We start from the raw sequence: 20,292 nt of genomic DNA on the forward strand, positions 1-20,292 counted from the left end.
TAATTTCATTTAAGAGAACAGAATATGCAAAGTAGTTATTTTACAATAATCATTTGTGATTTTGCTGTGTTTCATCTGCAAAATGATTTATGGTATAATGTAATATGATTCATGGAAGCTGTATTAATACTGTTGTTATGGTTAAAAATAAAAACAAAATCCTATAGTGACAATGGCTTCCTGAAAGGGCTTTATTGATTTGCTACTACAGTTCTCAATAGGGACTTCAAAACCTTATTGTTTTAGTTTGTCTTCTTTTGCCTCCTCCAAATATAAATTTCAGAATGACCAGAAAAGCTAAATGTATTATTATTATTATCATACATTATTATAGTTTTACTCTGTCTCCAAAAACAAAATAAAGGCGAAAAAAAAAACATAATGTGTGCCACAGTTACATTCAAAGTAATACCAACTCTTTTAATTCGCCAAAAGGGTGGCTTTTTCAGCTTGCAAGCTACTTATAAATGTCCATGTAACTTTAAACTAACTGCAATGAAAATGAAAAAAAAACATCTACATTTATTTATAAACATATTGATTCATATTATTACTCTTTATTATTTTGCTCTTTTCTGCAGGTCTAAAAAGAGAGACACTAACTTCTGAAAAATGCTGATAAGATCGGACACATATAATTTATCTAAACATAACCTAAGATTTGTTTTGTCCCACGGTGGGGAATTCTAAAAACAAAAAAAGAAAATTCTTCTCTCGATCAGATAACTAAGCACTGGTAAGTCACATGTCAGGGAGCTAGACTGACCAATGCAAAGAGAGCCAAATCAGTGACTTATTGTAAAATCGAATAGAATTTAACTTTATTGTCATGTATGTACAAAGCAATGAAATTCACTCTGCATTTAACCCATCCCCTTGGGGAGCAGTGGGCTGTGTGGTGTTAAGGGTCTTGCTCAGGGACCCAGTGTGTCAATCCGTGGGAGTGGGGCATGAACTCAGAACCTCAGGAACACAAGAAAAATACCCTAACCAGTAGGCCACCACTCCCCCAACCCCCCACCGACTTTCATCAACATGTATTTTTTAAGCAACTCTTCAAAACAGAGGATCTGCTGCCTTTGTATGCCTGCATGAATCCATATTAAACAATTCAAATAAGGTTTTTTTTTTTTGTCCTGAACTTGTTCTAATGCTTTGTGTTGAATAGAATTATGTTGTGTTCCATTATCCTACAATAGTCCATTATCCTACTAAGTACCTTGTTTCTTCTTCCACCACCGAAGGTATCAGCTGAATTGAGGAAATCCTCAATCCCTTCCAGCTCCCCACTGCCACTAAAAACAGTTTTTGCAAAGCACTGCCTCCAGAGGCACAGGACAGATTGAAAGAATTGCTTTTAGGCCAACTGATAGTTTTTCTCCATGGCCTCCTAAGGCTGAGTTTTTGCCTCCTCAACCTCCTTAACTACAGCAGCACACTTGGCCTCGTAATACCTACTTTCTGCATGAGGAGTCCCACAGGCCAGCCAGATTCTATAGGACATCTTCAGCTTTAGAGCATCCCTTTCTGTCAGTGTGCACCACCAAGTTGCTGCCACGACAGGCATTGCAGACATCATTGCCACAGCTATGGGGACTGCATCAACAATGGAGGCAGAAAACATGGTTAACTCAGGCTCCATGTCTCCACCCTCCCCCAGAATCTGGAAGAAGCTCTCTCGGAGGTGGGAGTTGAACACATACCTGACCGAGGGCTCCACCAGACGTTCCCAGCAGACCCTCACTACTCTTGGGCATGCCGAGTCTGTCTTGCTTCCTCCTTTTCCAGCGCATCCAGCTCTGCACTTGGTAGTGTTCGATGGAGAACTCTGCCCCGCTTTTCACCTGAGTGTCCAAGACGTGCAATCGAAGGTTAAAAGGATGACTAGGGTGTTCAGGTGCCAAGTGAATCGATGGACATCCTTACATGTCCATCAATGGGCACTAAAGGCATTTTAGTTGCCGTGTAGAATAATAGAATCCCTGGGAGGGGTGCTATCCAACCCCCACCCCCCACCCCCAGGGATACCAAGAGGGGCTGGTACTCTGTACCGATGTTTGGCCCAGTCAGAGACCTCCCCCCTACCTAAAGGCTGGGCTAAAATTTAACATGAGACAGATAAGCTTGGGGAAGACAAGCAGACCCACCTCAGTCCACCTCCCAGGGTGGAATAGAGTTCAGCCTCTCTCAAGGAGCTGGGTTCCAGAGCCTAGGCTAGGTGTGGAGGAGAGCCCAACTATTTCTAGCCGGTGAACTGTCAGATCAGCATACCCACTCACACCAGCATACCTGTAGTATAACGCCTGCGTGCGCATGCACAAAGGGACATTTAAACAACTTCTGTTACATTTTCAGATCAGCCAGTCAAGATCAGTATACACTTAACCATTGTATGACAATCTGACAGGTTAGCTGCTACGTCAGAGTGTAAAGTAGTGAACATAGCGAGAATGTCTGTTTTTAAAGCAGTTTAGCTTAACTCTGTCTACCTCAGACCAAAACATTTTGTTTATTACATCACACATAAATAAACCAGCCTACTTGACTTTCGAATGCTTTTCTGGTAAGTTTGTGTGCTTACATTCAACTACATCGTTTGGTTTATCATATCACGCATAAATTAGCCTAGCCTAGCCTTGACTTAGGTATGCTGGTCTGACGGGGTATGCTGATTGGACCTGTATCGCTACACCTCCTATGCAAGCTCAGTTTTAGCTTTAGTGTCTGTGAACCAGGTCGCCTCCCCCACTGACTGCTGTGCGTCCACCTCCAACTGCTACCCAATCCGCATGTTTCCCCCTGCAGGCGGTGGGGCCACTGGTGGATTGCCTCGCATCACTCCTTCGGGCTGGGTCCAGCCACGTCCCGTAAGGAAGAACGCGACCATTAGGCGCCCTCATACGAACCCCAACCCTAGGTCCGGCTCCAGGGTGGGGTCCCAACTCTGCCTTATCAGCCAATGTCACATGCCTTAGGCTGTATCCGAATGTCCGCCCTAACCCCTATATATGGCACTATATAGTGGTTAAGTCCTTGAGCATGACTCAACAAAAAATATTTATCCTTTAGGTCCTAACTTGTTGGGGCTCAAATGTCTAACCTTGGCTCAGGTCAATAAAATACTGCACTGCAGATACAAGCATAGCAACCACTATGGAGTCGCAGTCATAACATACAATCTCTGACACATGTTACGTTGAGGTTTAGTGTTGAATGGCTTAATGATGTAAGGTAAACATACTGCATTTAACCAGGAGGTCAGAGAGAGCCTGGACAAGTTTCCTGCTCATTGAAAATTAAGATGGATTCAAAATATAAGACTGCATAACCATTTTTGGACTGTGCAAAGAAGCCAAAAAGAGACAAAACATCCCAGCATAGCCAGCGTGGAATTAGAGGCCTGCTTGTTGCTTTACTCTAAACTATACGTGCATTTTATTTCGTAGTGGCTAACATGAAGAATCATAGCTTTCGTTTTCCAATTTTCTTAAGTAACAGCTTTGGCTTAGTCCATATTGTTTATTTTTTAACAGCTAGAATTATGGTCTTTATGATTCTTGAGTCAGACCCTTCTGCATAGTTTTTTCTTTGAGTACCAGGCTTCCCTCCCACAATCTGAAATCCATCAAATTGAACTTGAAAACCAGAATTCCCTCTGTGGGCTCTGTGGTGGACTAATAACCCTTTCACAATGAAGCTAGTACACAAAATAGATGGTTTTCCTAATCAGTGAATGCATTCTAGATGCATTCACTGAGATGCATTCACTGAGAAACTGGAATTTACATATATGTGTATCTATCTATCTATCTATCTATCTATCTATCTATCTATCTAAATGTTTTAGGTATTTTGCAAATTTGTTACGACATTTATAGTGGTTAAGAGTGAATAAGAAAACACATCGTCAGGCACCAGGCATACCAGAAACAAGTGCATATGAAAGGTTCCTGTTTTTGCAAATTTGCAACAGTGGCCATAAAGGGGTTAAATCCCAGTATGACAAATAGACAAAACAGAAAAACAAGATTTCATACGCAGAATAGGGATATTAGAATTGTTTTTAAAGGTGAGGGAGCGGCAGGTTTTGTCTGCATAATCAGGATGTCATCAAATAGGGGAACACTTTACTCTCAGTTTTTAAGGAAAGGATGAATTCAGCATGTTTTAAGTTATAGGAGGAGTTTATTACAGAACGGTAAGATGGGTGGATGTTATTATTCTAAACTTTGCAAATGTTTAAGCAAAGTATGAGAAAATGTGTTGACTAAAAAATACAATATCCATATTTGGTGTAAGTGAAATTATAATATATTTTTATCTTTTATGAAATTTATTTACATATTTGACTTAATGTCAGAGTGTTTTCAGGGTGCGTTTTACCTTGTAAGTTGACTAAAGCAACCTAAGCTGCTTTTGCATCACTGCTGCTGCTGCTCTCTCCTCCACCTCAGAGTCACACTATCAGCACTGTGCAAAGGAAGCATAAACACTCCAAGAAATGATAACTCGTTGTATTTTAAAGGGGATTCAGTTGCCAAAAGCCAATTATTTTAGAATCTAAACCAACTGTTGTGGTGTTTCAAAGCATCATTGCATGTGCCTATGTGAGGGATTTTTCTACCTAAGCTTTTCTACTGCAAGGAATCGAGACCCAGACAAGGGGCTTTCTGTCTGAGTGCAGCTGCTGTCTCCTGGTTTATTGAGTTAGAATTTATTATTCAGCCATTTTTCTGTGTTATGTCCTACAGAGCAGGGGGGAGATGGTGAAGAGAGACAGAGAGAGGGAGACCTAGCAACAGCACAGGACTGAGCAGCCATTGGATAGTTTGATCGTACTGAGTGGCATGGCTGTTTTTAGCACAGAGCAACAGCCTGGTTCTATACTGGTTGCACCAAGGGATCTGTTTTATTTTTGTTTTTTTACGGTTTTTATTTAATCAAAGAAACCATGAAAGCTTCCTTTGACTGTCCCAAGAGAACAGCATGGCTGGTGTCAGCTGAAGGTCACAGCAGTTCCTTCATCAGGGCTGCTGTGCCGGTAAACAAACATCTCCTGCAACAGAGCCCTTAGCCTCAATGTGTTTGATGATTATACTCGACTGATTCTGTTTTTGGTCAACTGAGAAACACGGCTCGGTCCCCCATGGAATCATCCTTTCCTTCTGCCCTCCACCCATCCCTCCCTTCCATGTTAATTTTATGGATTTATCTGCTAATGGCTTCCCTCCTGTCCATCCCTCCCGTATGTGCCATCTCCAGCCCAACAGAAGCCAACAGCTGTCATTCCCTGTTGCTTCTCCATTAGGTCTGCCTGCCCGGCATGAATGGGCTTCAGCAGGGAAGGAGGGGGCAGCTCACCACTTAGTTCTTTTTACCTTGTTAACTGAAGTGCTGCTGTCATCTCACGTGATTAGTGTAAAAATTCTGAATGCCCATCATCAGACAGACGATTCAGTCACAATCTCAGATTTTGATTACATCACTTCTGTACATATATAATATCCTACTTTGTTTATTCCAAATATTATAAAGACACAGTGACCTGAAAAAATATTTATACTTCATTATTATGTACCTTTGCATCCAGAAATGTCTTAATTTTTTTATTTATTTTTTTGGTGATTTACTGTGATAGATCACAGATTAAAGTAATTTGGGGGTTTTAGAGCCACCTGTTGTTAAAAAAAACAGCTGCAATATCTCTCTAAAAGCCAAAACTCCAGAGACTGGCCATATTTGCCCATTCTTTTTTCAAAGAAAGGCTCAAATTAAGTCCAGTTGGATGGAGAATATCAGTGAACGTTAGTTTTTTTAAATCTTTTTTTAGTCTAATTAGACCACCACTGGGAGTGGTACTGTATATCCACTTAGATATGCAGTCTCTTCACATGGAGATGTGCTTGAGGGCCATACGGTTTTTGTTGTGCTTTTTGCACTAGAGTGTCTTTTTTATAACATGTTTGCCTTGTCCTCTAATTGCTAAGTGTAAGATTTTAAATATAATATCTAATAGCTTTATTACAGCAAAATGCAAGAATTAACAGATTTTTGTTTTTTGTCAGCATTGTTTTGAAATCCCGTACCCTTTTCTTTCTACTGCCCAGCTCTGCAGTGATTAGTGTTGGTCTAACACAACAAATCCTAGAACAGCACACTGAGGTTTGTTATGTTTATAACTGCACCGAAATGTTTTAAAGGAATAGTACACCCAAAACATGATTAGCCTTCATTTTCTACTCACCCCCATGCTGAACAACACTCTGGAGTACTTTTTTGATATCTCAAATGCATCTGGAGATCTGGGAGGCTTCTTGCTGTCTGCTGACATTCAAATAATGGAGGTCTATTGAGCCCGAGATAGAAAGGTCCATAAAAGTCCACAAAAAACGTGTCAATATTCCTCCATACTGCTCGTCCAATGTATTCCAAGTGTCCTGAGTGGGTAGCATCCAGAATTTACTCGAAACGAAGTCATTTAGAATGTTTTTAGAGCATAAACAGTAGTGTATAGGATTTCCTGAAAGCGCGCACATGCGCGTTCACGACGCTACGGAAGCCGGCAGACCAAACCAGATGAAAGTGCGCATTCAGCGTCTGCTCTGCCAATAATGCAAGCGTAGAAGAAGAAATGTGCTGTTTACCTGTGCAAAGAAAGAAACAACGAAAGAAAAATGTCTGAGGACTTCAGTGTTGAGGAAGAGCATGAGTTCTTTGCTGAGCTGAATGCGCACTTTCGTCTGGGTTGGTCTGCCGCGGTTTCCGTAGCGCCGTGAACGCGCTTTCAGGAAATCCTATACACTACTGTTTATGTTCTAAAAACATTCTAAATGACTTCGTTTCGAGTAAATTCTGGATGCTACCCACTCAGGACACTTGGAATACATTGGACAAGCAGTATGGAGGAATATTGACACGTTTTTTGTGGACTTTTATGGACCTTTCTGTCTCGGGCGCCATAGACCTCCATTATTTGAATGTCAGCAGACAGCAAGAAGCCTCCCAGATCTCCAGATGCATTTGAGATATCAAAAAAGTACTCCAGAGTGTTGTTCAGCATGGGGGTGAGTAGAAAATGAAGGCTAATCATGTTTTGGGTGTACTATTCCTTTAAGGGCGTGGTACATTTAAGGTACCTTAATTATCTGCAAATTAATATTCTAAATCACAATTATCACATTTAATGATGAGCTGAAAAAATGTTGACATTTTTTTTATCTTGAAAATGTTTTGTATTAAATTAAACTTAAAGAGTGGGGTGACCTGCAGCTTTATACAAACAAATTCATTTAGATGTGGATGTTGCATAAAGTCTAGCTTCCTAAATCTCTAATTTTATGAAAACATCCCAAATTCTCCAGTTTATGTTGTTCAAGGTGTAAAATGCGAGCAGTAGTCCAAGAGATTATATTTATTAATGTCCCTGCTGTCTGACTACAGCCTTCCTTTGTGTTGCATTGCATGTTGCCATGGCAACCAGAAAATAAGGGGATTCCTGACCTCTCCTCAGTACTGATTTTCAGAGGCTCTTTTAGCCAAATAACACATTTTCTGTACATGTTTATGTTGTCAGATCCCAGATTGAAGCAGTAGAGTTGTTTGTTTTTATGTTTTCTTTGTTATTTTTTAAGTACGCTTAGCAGACACTATTAGATCATCAAGAGGTGCTTTTCTGTTCCTCTAAGGTGGAGCAGGAGTGCTGGGCTCACGGGACTTTTTCTTCATATTAACTCATCCCTATAAACACAGCCCGCTGACGCAAAGCTTGCTCACATCTCCACTGTGGATGCTTGTATTAGCCTTTGTGCTGTCGGGCCATTTGTCATGCGGCTGCAGGCTCACCTGTGCATTTCTTTTCTAAAGTGTGCGGCTGTGAGAAAGGGTGCTGGCTCTGCAGGGTATCCTCTTGTCATGTATTGTCCTCTTGGTGCTAAACCGTTTTATGTGTTCCCATCTGTCAATGTCAGATTCTCCTCAATATGACCTTAGCTCATCATCAGACTTTTTAATTTTGCCTTCCTTTAGTGCTGGCTCAATTATACAGCCTGGTTGATGCTCCTTTGAGGTAAACTAGCAGGTTTACAGCTTTTCTGCAGGGGTAGAGAGCTGCTGTTAGGAAAAAAAAAAGAATGTAGATGAAGACTGTGTGCGATGATCTGCAGTGTTCATGCAGCAATTTTTACCGTTCCGACATACTTGCAGAGAGGGGCATGGTTTTTACAGAACACTACAACCGAGTAAATTTGTAGCTGGACTTTATTATTGTTTAAATGGAGGGGAAAATAATGAATATAATTAACAGAAACCGACCTGTGACCGCTAAAGGGATTTTTACATGGAGGTCAAGTGGTCAGATCTTTTTTAAAGTAACAGCAAATAATGTAATACAAAAGCAGGTTTTTGTATTTACTCCAGATATCTTTGTGTTGATGATCTAAAACATTACAGTTTGAAGAATATATATATATATATATATATATACATACACACTATTACAGACATACACTACAAATATCTTTTTAAAGATATTTGTCTCTATTAATACTGAAGCTACTAGACAGTATTTGATTAAGTGTCAAATGGCATGAAATACCAGAGCAATCCCATATTTTAAATGATGTCTAGCTGCTTAAAACTCATGATTACCTCTTCCTCACTGGATAACCTAACAAATAATCAAGCAATGTGCTCTTGCTTGTATCAATTTTAGAGTTGCATTTATCTAATGCAACATTTGCTTTTGTGTTTAGCTTTTTTTGTACATATAACTCTTGTGCCACACATTCAAATTCTGTTGCTGCAAAGTTCCTCCTATTGGCTACACACCCCAGTATATGTCTTTTTCCATCTTTACATTGCCATATTTCCTGTGAGATTGAACTGAAACCAAATAGGGCTGAAACAATGAATCAGATTAATTGATTATTAAAATAATCAACAACAAATATAGTTATTGATTAATTGTTAAATTAACTATAGAGACTGTAAAGCATGCCTTTGGCTGACAGAGGAACCCACTTAGAGCAGTAATTACATCAAGAAAATATATAAACATTTTGCATTTAAGATTAAAAACAAAATGTTTTCATCTGTCAATATTCTCTATCCAGAACTCCTTAAGTGGAAAAGTTTTAGTTTCACCTGGTTTCATTTCGTTAAAAAAACTTTGGCTACCCAATTATTAATCGATTATTCCAAAAAATAATCAACAAATGAATCGATTTGCCAAATAATCGTAAGTTCCAGCCCTAAAAACAAGGAAATCATAGAAAATAGTAACGTAAAAGGTAAACTATTATGTCAGATGTTTTTAAAGTATTTTTTCATTAAATTCTAAAGTTTTATTTGATGGAAGCCTATCAGTATCTTACATCAGACAGTCTTCAAAGCATTTATTTTCCTCCACCCTCTTCATATGGCTCAACAGGTTTCTATCTGAAGTTAAGTTTAAAACCACTCTTCCTGTGACTAAAATCTATGCATGGATTTAGAGTAATGTTTGAAAAACAAGATCACTTTCCAGCTTCAGCTTTTTGAAGGTTATAAATGTTTTTGGTCAAATCTTAGTTTATATCAACCTTGACAAAAAAAAAACTAGTCCCATCTGAAAAAAGGAAAACCCATATCATGATACTGTCACCGCCGTATGCTGTTATGATAATGGTGTTCTTTTGGCTGTTTGCTCCATTGTTTTTTTTCCAAACTCTCTCTTTGAATGTGCCCAAATGTTTCAAGTCTTGTTCTATCAAACACGGTTTTGAAAGATTTTTCTTTTTGCAAAAAAAAGATTTTTGTCTATCAGGTGTCCACCACTGTCCAGACATATTGAGACCAATGATTGTCACATGTTAGTGCTGAGGACACATTCTAGAGAGCTTCTTCGATGTTACTTTCAAGCTCTTGGCAGAAGTCCTGGCCTGCTTCCATCTCGTCTTTTTATCAGTTATGGAGGAAACACTCAGTTTATTATTTCCCATTGTTGTTGCATATTTCAATTGCTTATCTTCTTCTCTGGTCTGCAATGGAAATATGCTGTTGATTTTCTATACTATATGTCTAATGATTTTATTCTGATTCTTTATAGCCTCTCTGCAAATTTTAGCTAAAGAATTCAAATGATTATGTGACAAGAAAATCCTTGCAAGTGGCACAAGATGCTGAGTCTTATGTCAAGTCAGTCAGATTTTCTACAAATGATTGAAGCTCTGTATCAAACTGGAACGAGAGCTGCAATTGAACCTTAAGCTGGGTTTTTTTTTTTATATATATATAAGATTCAGCACATTAGTCTGTGGCTTTTTTATTTTTTGCATTTTTCCTTCAGCCAGTTTCAGTTCTTTTTAAGTTTAATGACAGGGCATATGTTAGATTTAAGTTGGAGAAATATCGAGAATAGCTTATCTTAATCTGTTTAACATGGATGGACAGTCACTTGAAACAGGACTTTTATTGACCAGGTATTCCTTTTTAGACCCTCTGTGTTACTTTTATTAGAAAATGTATTTAACCAATTTTGTCATTTTCTTTTCTGTGGCTTAATAACCCTGGTAAATACCCGTGGTGCTGTACATACTCATATATGACAGAGGAGGTTGCTGTTGTCTTTTACATTTTTCTAATAGATTATGTGGTTTGTAGTCGATTCCATGTTGTGATATAGCAAATGTCGACTCACTGAGAAAAAAATATGTTTGGAGAATAAAGCAACTGTTCTAAAATGCATATAATGCATATAAATAAGCAAACACATGATCCCTCTGACTGCAATCCTACAGCTCGCAGACAGTGCGAGGAGCGTGGTTAGATTACCTAATCATAATATCCCCCAAAGGTCATGTTTTTCTATCTTAATGTTATTCTCTCTCACATAAATCTACTTTTCACATACATGGTAGTGAACATAACTATTGTGAGCTAAAATATGGAACTACACAAAAATGTATAAAACAAAATATGCCTTTCTAGTCTGGATACAGACATTACTGGACTGACAAGGCATCCATCCTATTTCTGCAGCTCATATGCATTTGTAATGATATTCTATTTGGTATTATGCTGACAAAAGCCGAATTTATGAGTTAAAAGTAGTTATTTATGAATATTAGAGGTATATAAACGAAACTTTGTTTTAGATATATAAATATTGGTTTTATCTATTAATTTATCACATTTGTTGGTTGCTTTTGGTCTGGGTTCCTAGAAGTCAAGGAGAAATGTCAAATTGTATGCATTTTTTAATGCCTGAACAGAATCTGTAGCCCAGTTTTTCTTAACTCTGGTCCTTAGGGCCCATTGTGCTACATACAGATGCATCTAAAACACGAAGGACAATGAGCCTGAGGACCAGGATTAAGAAACCAAGAAGTAACATTCAGAGAATTTATTTAAAAGTAAATTAGTGTTGCAGGAACAGGAACTGACTGCAACTGGAACCACTATGGGGAGGAGAAAAGGGTTAGTGGCCCAGAGCAACTCGGTGGGGTTGAAGGTGCCCTCAATCAAAGCCACTAACCTTCTCAGGAGTCAGGAGGGTGTGTTGATCTGAATATTGATCCCAGTGGCTCCATTTTTGATTCAAATCGCTGTTTGAATCATGTTGAAGGTGCAAGTTGGGAAAATGTTAGTGTGCCTGGGGCCATGCATAGAGAAGCAGTCCACAGGGTAGACGTTTCCAGAGGGACAGAGGTATATGAGGGTAGTCCTAGGTAACACAGGATGGACAGAATGCAGACAGCCGCAGAGGCAAACCGACTTGGTCAGGAGGGGATGTCCAGAGATTAGAGGCCCAAATAATGATTGGATAGGGGAACGGTAGGCAGGAGAAAACTGGAAAGGAACAGGTCGACATCTGGAGCTCAAAAACAAAGATTGCTGGATGGTCTATCTACATGAATGGCTTTTGAGAATCTGGTGGTTGCCCATGGGGAATATACACTCACCGGCCACTTTATTAGGTACCCCATGCTAGTAACGGGTTGGACCCCCCTTTTGCCTTCAGAACTGCCTCAATTCTTCGTGGCCTAGATTCAACAAGGTGCTGGAAGCATTCCTCAGGGAGTTTGGTCCATATTGACATGATGGCATCACACAGTTGCCGCAGATTTGTCGGCTGCACATCCATGATGCAAATCTCCCGTTCCACCACATCTCAAAGATGCTCTATTGGATTGAGATCTGGTGACTGTGGAGGCAATTCGAGTACAGTGAACTCATTGTCATGTTCAAGAAACCAGTCTGAGATGATTCCAGCTTTATGACATGGCGCATTATCCTGCTGAAAGTAGCCATCAGAAGTTGGGTACATTGTGGTCATAAAGGGATGGACATGGTCAGCAACAATACTCAGGTAGGCTGTGGCGTTGCAACGATGCTCAATTGGTACCAAGGGGCCCAAAGAGTGCCAAGAAAATATTCCCCACACCATGACACCATCACCACCAGCCTGAACCGTTGATACAAGGCAGGATGGATCCATGCTTTCATGTTGTAGACGCCAAATTCTGACCCTACCATCCGAATGTCGCAGCAGAAATCGAGACTCATCAGACCAGGCAACGTTTTTCCAATCTTCTATTGTCCAATTTCGATGAGCTTGTGCAAATTGTAGCCTCAGTTTTCTGTTCTTAGCTGAAAGGAGTGGCACCCGGTGTGGTCTTCTGCTGCTGTAGCCCATCTGCCTCAAAGTTCGACGTACTGTGCATTCAGAGATGCTCTTCTGCCCACCTTGGTTGTAACTGGTGGTTATTTGAGCTCGAACCAGTCTGGCAATTCTCCTCTGACCTCTGGCATTAACAAGGCATTTCCGCCCACAGAACTGCCGCTCACTGGATGTGTTTTCATTTTCGGACCATTCTCTGTAAACCCTAGAGATGGTTGTGCGTGAAAATCCCAGTAGATCAGCAGTTTCTGAAATACTCAGACCAGCCCTTCTGGCACCAACAATCATGCCACGTTCAAAGTCACTCAAATCACCTTTCTTCCCAATACTGATGCTCGGTTTGAACTGCAGGAGATTGTCTTGACCATGTCTACATGCCTAAATGCACTGAGTTGCCGCCATGCGATTGGCTGCTTAGAAATTAAGTGTTAACGAGCAGTTGGACAGGTGTACCTAACAAAGTGGCCGGTGAGTGTATAGTGCTCCTTTTAGGTGCAGCACCTCCAGGTAATTGAGCTGCTGTGGGTGTAACTGCTCAGACCTGATTGCCAGTACAGCAGAGGTAGCAGAGAGTGACATTATGGGACTGTACACTGCAACTTTTCTTTTTTATTTCTTTAGATTATGTGGACAGAATTGAGTTTATTTCTGATCACTGTGATCTCTTTCTCTGCTATTTCTTTAAATATATTTAATATATACTTATTGAATGTTCCTTGGTCCAGTATGATTACATTAATTTATGTTTTATTCTCATATGTTATGCTCACATTTAAAAGTAAGCCAAAATTTCTGTTGGGCCTTGAGTCCAATATATTTTAACTACAATTTATTGGACAGATTTTTCCATGAAGGAACTAATTATTCATTCAATTTTTTCTCAGTTGTGCTATATTGAAATAAGTTCTAACAATAGTATTAATGTTTTGTTGATATGAGAGCTCTGTGGTCAAACCATCTGACTCCTAGTTTGCTGTTCACAGGGCCGCTGCACACGAGAAAACTGCAAGTACCTGCACCCACCTCCGCACCTGAAAACCCAGCTGGAGATCAATGGAAGAAACAACCTGATCCAGCAAAAGGCCGCGGCTGCCATGTTGGCTCAACAGATGCAGTTCATGCTGCCCGGGGCACAGCTGCAGCCAATTGTGAGCAGTTTACACGAAAGCACACACTAAAACAACGACTGAAACTGATCTAAGATTGTGCTCACAATTCTGTGGTTTTCATAATATTCATTTAATTTATTCTCCTGCTGGGCTGCTTTTAATTTGCCTCGTGGCTGATTCAACAGCCCAGCAGCGAGCGTGCCTTTCTGAACAAATGTCCGATTGTTCTAGCATGACAAACAACAGCTGGAGTTAGATTGAAGTCTTACACATTTCAATGAAGTCAAATTAGTATATTAGTCAACTGTATGCATTCCAAAAAGCAAACAGTAAACCTGCAGATGTAATAAGAAATACCAAATTAAAGGTTTTGTCTTCTGGAAAGCAAAATATATAGAAATTAAAATGCTTAAAATTAGGGATGTAGTGACAAGCTGTTTGTGGCTTTTCTAAAAATTTTGGTTTCTATAAATATGAATCATTTAACTCTCCATTGAACATCTACGCTTTAAAATGCCTGTTTGCTTAAACTGATTTCTATATAGCTGAAAGTCTTACTTGCTTTTCTATTCAACTATCCTTTGTACCGAGCACATTTCAGCTGGAGACTTCTTACAATGCCTTAAGTAAGAATAATATAGATAACTGTTTTGTTTTCTCTGTGGTTCATTTTGCTCCAAGACAACCTTTCCTGTCAACCCTTCCCTTGCAACCAGTCCCAGCATGGCATTTAGTCCATATCTGAGCCACATGGGCCCAGCCATGGGCCTGATGCCGGAGCTACTGCCCAGTACTCCCCTTCTCGTCCCCGGGAGTCCCACTAGCCTGACAGCAATGGGCAACGGCACCTCGGCTCAAAAACACGCCCGCACAGACAAGCTTGAGGTATGCAGTCCATGTACAGTTGTTGTGCTTCTATGTTTAGTCAAAGAACGATGAAAGGAAAATGTTGATCGGTGTTCTGGCGGCCCTGGCAGGTTTGCAGAGAATTCCAGCGTGGTAACTGCACACGAGGAGAAAGCGACTGCCGCTATGCTCACCCTCTGGAGGCCGGCATGGTGGACTGCAGCGAGAACTCTGTCATTGTGTGCATGGACTACATAAAGGGACGCTGCAGCCGGGACAAGTGCAAATACTTCCACCCACCGGCTCACCTTCAGGCCAGGATCAAGGCTTCACAGCACCAAGCCAGTCAAAACACAGTGCCTGCTCCCTTGGTGGGTTATTCACTGAATTGTGATAAGAGCACATACCAGAAATTCCCAGTCCTTGTAAGGGTTCAAGATTGTTAAGGTTTTTCTAATTTTGTATATTGCATCATCTCCCACCAGATTATACAGTCTTGTTTTATCCTATATTTATATATTTGTCTATAAAAAAATCTCTCCACCGCAGTGGCATGAAGTTTTGTCCAGGGGGGGTTATAAATTCAAAATAGACGTATACCAAAAACCAATCAACACTTTATAAAAACAAAACATAATTTCGTGAATAGGTTCGCTTTTTGTACATAAATGTTGCCCTTCTGAGGCTTTATGAAGGCAAATTCAGCTTTATACTGTTTAATATATAAAAACAATTTATTTTCTCAGAATTTTTATTTAAGAGCAAATATGCAAATTAACAAATATCTAGAAAAAGTATACTATAATATATCATTTTCCATGTGAATCCCAGATTGTTCATTCTTCTTTGCCTTTTCTAAAAAGTGCTTTAATCAGACTTACCTGTCTTTATCCATGCTGGGTTAGATGCTTACGTTTGAAAAAGGTAAAGTAGAAAGGCAGAGGAAGCAGAATAAAGCCTTAGCCTCTCTCCATGCAGTTAGCCAAGCCTTATAGCTAAACCAGGTCCTGAAAAAAAAGTTTTTTTAGACCATTTCTCTCTCTCTCTGATGCGTCTCCAACTCCCAAAACTCGACTTGTCAATCACCTGCAAAACATTTGCGCTTGTGGCTCGAGGTGGTGAGCAAATTCACTTCCTGTCAGCTCAGGGGGCCACAGAGCTGTGCCCTGAGCTCTCCTATACCTTTGTATTGGAAACAAACTACTGTGAATGTACAACTTTTAACAAATTTTTTTTGCCCTAGGGCAGAAATACATGATCAATCAGACTTGTCATTAAAGATTAAATATTTATCTTGCACATCTAAAAAAACAATGTCAAAATATTTTTAATTTTTATTTAAAATTTTATTATAAAAAAATATATATATTTTTAATGTCTTAATCAGGGTCATTGGGTGGGTGGGGCGGTGCACTATTGCCCTCTATTGACCAGCTGCCACTGCTCCACCGTATCTCTTAACGTATCCTGATGATAAGAAATAAGCCAAATATTGTATGTACATATATTATAAGGAGCAAGAATTTAAGAAGCACTGAAAATAAATTATATTCTGTCTTTCTTTCTATTTTTCTTGTTTAAAGAAGCATATTATTTTGCGATTTATTCAATTCAAAGGCATTGGAATAAATCAGAGACATTGTTCTTAAGCATTATATCTGACATGCTTATTTCCACCCCGTGCTTTTTATTATGATACTTTTCTTATTTAAAAGGAAATTAATTGAATAAGAAAGATATAAATTAAAAGGACACACATTTTATTTTTTCATGTGAAAAAGTTGGCATTGTGTAAGGCCTTTATTAATCAGTCTTAAGTTTTAGGTCAGTGGGAGGAGAGTTCCAGTTTAGGGCCTTGAAAGAGAAACAAGACTGTTTAAATGATGTGTTCAGTGTTGAAACTATGGAGTCCTTCCTTACAGAGGTTTGGATGGAAGGTCTGAGAGTGCCTTAACTATAAACCATTTTTTAAAATGTGAATCAATGGATCTTATGGATGGATGAAGATATGTCAGGGTCAGGCTGACATTATATCCTAAAAATAATATTACTTAGAATTTCCTCACATGAGTACTTCACAATGGCCTATTCTTGGAGAATGGAAACATGCTGTAATTGCTCTTGTTTTGATTTGCCCATCAAGTGTTTATGTATGCTTTAACTTTGTGCTACAGTGCCCTCTGGTGCCTGGAGAGATACTTACAATGTAGGAGGATGTAGAAATGTAAACTTTGCAATTATCCAGATATTACTTTAGGATCATTTAATACCTAATTTATGTAAATTAAAAGTCTGTATGTATTCTGTGTTTTATTCTTTTAAACTCTCCCTCTGGCCAGGCTTTGGCTCCAGCCACCGTGCAGTCGCTGCCAAAGAGGCCGATCTTAGAAAAGAGCAATGGAGCTGCTGCTGCAGTCTTTAACCCTAGCATGTTCCACTATCAGCAAGCCCTGGCTAACATGCAGCTCCAGCAACCAGCCTTCATCCCCACTGGTGAGTGTGGATGCAACATCAGGAGCATCCAATAACACATACAGTAGAAGCATAAACCTGACATTTGAATACATGCATTATACGAATGCAGACATGACCTTGGTACTATTGTATGGCAACACCTTTGGAAATCATGTAAAATATTAAATAAATCAACCAAGATATGAGAATGAGACTTGTAGATCTCCACAAATATGCTTCATACAGGGGTAACCTTTCCAGATGCATGAAAGTACAACATTTAGAACAGTCACCTGCAAACATAAACAGCATGGAAATGTCCAGCCACCATATTGCTCAGGAGGAGGCAGGTTTTGTGTCCCAGTCATCAAGTTGTTTTGGTGTCAAATATGGACATGAAACCAGAATTTACCTTTGGGATCAAGCAACTATATTTGAATTTAATTTCATTTCATTGTAACAAAAAATGAATAAATAAAGGCCTCATGAGGCCTGTTTTTATATATGGTAAAAGAGAGTCATTATCTACATTGAAGTTATTATACAGGCATGGTTTACAATGCAACATGGAAAAAGGAACTTTTAAGGAGTAAAACATAATACAGTTTGCAAATAAACTAAAGACCTTATTTAGACGGAACTAAGACTGGTGTTTATCCATAATTAGCTGTGTGACATCTTGATCAAAAAGAGGAATGCCTGAGAACGCCATCCCAGCAGTGGGATACAGAGATGTCAGCTTTATATTTGCTTGGTGTTTTGTTGCAGGAGCGAATGGCACTCATCCCAAATTAGATAAAAAGAAAAGAACATTGGGCCACATGCAGGAACCATTTCTACCATTTAAATCACTCATACAGGCACATATGGCACATTTACCATTTTCTCCTACTTCTAATCTCTCAGATATGAATTAATTTTACGAGTGCTCTCGACTTGACAAGTCTTGCCTTATCAGTCAGATGTTATCTAAACCCAGTTTTCACTCAATGACTACATTTGTTTTACTGAGAAGCAATTGTCCATTTATGTTAGGCTGCATCAGTTCATATTATGCAACTCCACAATTATAAATTTCATTTTTATTCACTAATCATAGAACTATCAGTCACTACACCTGCAGCTAGCATGTCGGTATCCAGGAGAAACTGGTTTAAACTGTTGTCATTTCGTCAAAAACTGAGACCGGTCAGTAGCAAGCTCTATGAGAAGCTACTACTGAAATAACATCTGGAACAAAAAATGAATGAAAATTTAAGAATAAAGTTCAGCAACTTTTTGCTTTAAACTCCTTAAATGTTAAAACATGCATTCATTTCACTTCATGGCAGCTCCTTGGCTTTGTTATTACATAAAATGTGGAATGTTTGGGTCTGTCTAAAATGCTAAAATTAGAGTTTCATGATTAACATTTTTATGTTTATGTGTTGTATGAGAGATAGAGAGTGTGATGAAGGGACGAAAGACGTGATGTGGAGATGTACAACACATACATGTGTATCAGAAGGACATTTAGTAGAATGTTGTTGTGTTGGTTGATCTTGAACTCATATTAAGTATCATCATATGTTGCACCTCTTCACTCCATCAGTAGTTTTTAAGTGACTATTTTTGGATCAAATGTTTTTTATTATTATTATTAGTTAGTTTTTTTTTACTTCTGTATCAGTGCTACCACATCATTTAATGCTCTTCTTATTTATTCCTCATTACTGGCCTTTACTGCTGCTCAGTTCTCAGTCAGCAGAACCTCAATCTCCAAACGGGTAAAGTCTCTCTGCTTCGTCTTCAATGCCATTATAGTGAATAAGTGTGCGGAGTTTTAGCCTTATATGGTATAATTGGGGAGGATTATTTATTAACATTTACTAAAATTAAGAACATTTTTAGATTCTGATGTGGCGCATTCGTAAGAAGCCCACAATAGGAGAAAAAATACATGTAATTTACGTTAAGAATATAAAAATGTTGTTGCATGAGGCCCAATGACTGGAAATTTTTTACAGATGAGTTACAGATTCCTAATGGGGAGTGATGCTAAATGTTTGGCTTATCACAACTCAGTGATCTCCGTGTCACACAAAAAATGTGCAGACAGAGTTAAAAAAAAAAAAAAAAAAAAAAAAGGTGTGCATGGGGTGAGGCCTGCAAACCTGACTCAGTTCTAACAATTCTATGTGGAGAATTAAACCAAAATCCCAACAAATAAAGTTAGAAGCTTATGGAAAGATACCCTAAAGATGTAATCCCAGTCATACAACTTAAAAAGAAATTCTACTAAATGTTAACAAACATGGATTTAAACATGTGAATTTGGAGAGAGGAAATTAAATCTCTTATAAAGAAAGTCAAAAAGAGAGAAACGACTTAAATGGTGAAAGCTGTTGGATCACAAGTTGAACCTAGTTGTTTGCACACTCCTTTTTCACTTTGACCTTATCTTATCAGAGTATTTGCTTAAATTCCTTCACACACACACATTCGATTGAGTTGCATTCCTTTAATTACTAGGGTTTTTTAGGATGGGGACCCATCCTCTTTTCCATAAGCTTTAAAAGTGGGTTTATAGGAATTTTTAACAATTATTTATCATTGTATCTGATCTTTCACATTTCTGAGGTCAAACACTGACAAGAAGGTCCTGCTCATAGTGTCCACTTTAATTCAGAGGTGTTCTAATAGGCCGAAGTCAGGATAACATGCAGACCGGATAAGACCTTCCACATCAGACTTGGTCATTCATGTTCTTAACCTCATCAATGAAGTTCTCAACAAATTGTTTTCAAGTTAATCTGAAGACCATTTACAGTAACACTAATAAGTAATTATTTATAACATATTTTATATTTTAAAAAATTCTCCAAGTCCCACAGTCAATAAAAATGTAATAAGATAAGAAGGAGGTTATAGTCAATACTAAAATTAACAAAGCTAATAAGAGCAACCCTTTTTTTACTGACTGCTTGTAGATCAAATGCTGGATTCTAAACGCGTAGCTATGAAAACAATCCAAACACCTTAAATCAAAGATTTTAGCATCAGAGTATATGTTGTGGGTTTTTGTGGACTAAAATTTAATTCCAGTAATTGTTTAACCATGAATGCAAGAACAGGACAGGAATCCACATGGGTGAAATCAAGGTAGAGCGAAAGGGGCCCATTTGGAGAAGGTGCCCCCCCTAATCCAGTCTGTTAACAGGATCTGGTTTTGGCCCTAAGCTGCAG

The 20,292-nt window shown here is 38.9% G+C and overlaps 1 protein-coding gene across 5 annotated transcripts in view; it reads left to right on the plus strand.

Moving 5' to 3' along the window:
- The window catches only part of mbnl3 (muscleblind-like splicing regulator 3), a 45,764-nt gene that overhangs the window by 13,190 nt on the left and 12,282 nt on the right, over window positions 1-20,292 (plus strand). For 3 of the 5 annotated variants that reach the window (XM_038303974.1, XM_038303975.1, XM_038303977.1), the window contains exons 3-6: window positions 13,642-13,806; window positions 14,449-14,652; window positions 14,745-14,984; window positions 16,953-17,106. In XM_038303974.1, coding sequence (XP_038159902.1) covers window positions 13,642-13,806; window positions 14,449-14,652; window positions 14,745-14,984; window positions 16,953-17,106 — 763 coding nt within the window. Of the gene's footprint in view, window positions 1-13,641; window positions 13,807-14,448; window positions 14,653-14,744; window positions 14,985-16,952; window positions 17,107-18,800; window positions 18,939-18,970; window positions 19,195-20,292 lie in introns of those variants that run through there. The other 2 variants (XR_005282365.1, XM_038303976.1) reach the window with 2 other exon arrangements.

This window comes from Cyprinodon tularosa, unplaced genomic scaffold (genome assembly GCF_016077235.1).
Source record: "Cyprinodon tularosa strain WSP-4 unplaced genomic scaffold, ASM1607723v1 ctg522, whole genome shotgun sequence".
NCBI classification, from domain to species: domain Eukaryota; kingdom Metazoa; phylum Chordata; class Actinopteri; order Cyprinodontiformes; family Cyprinodontidae; genus Cyprinodon; species Cyprinodon tularosa.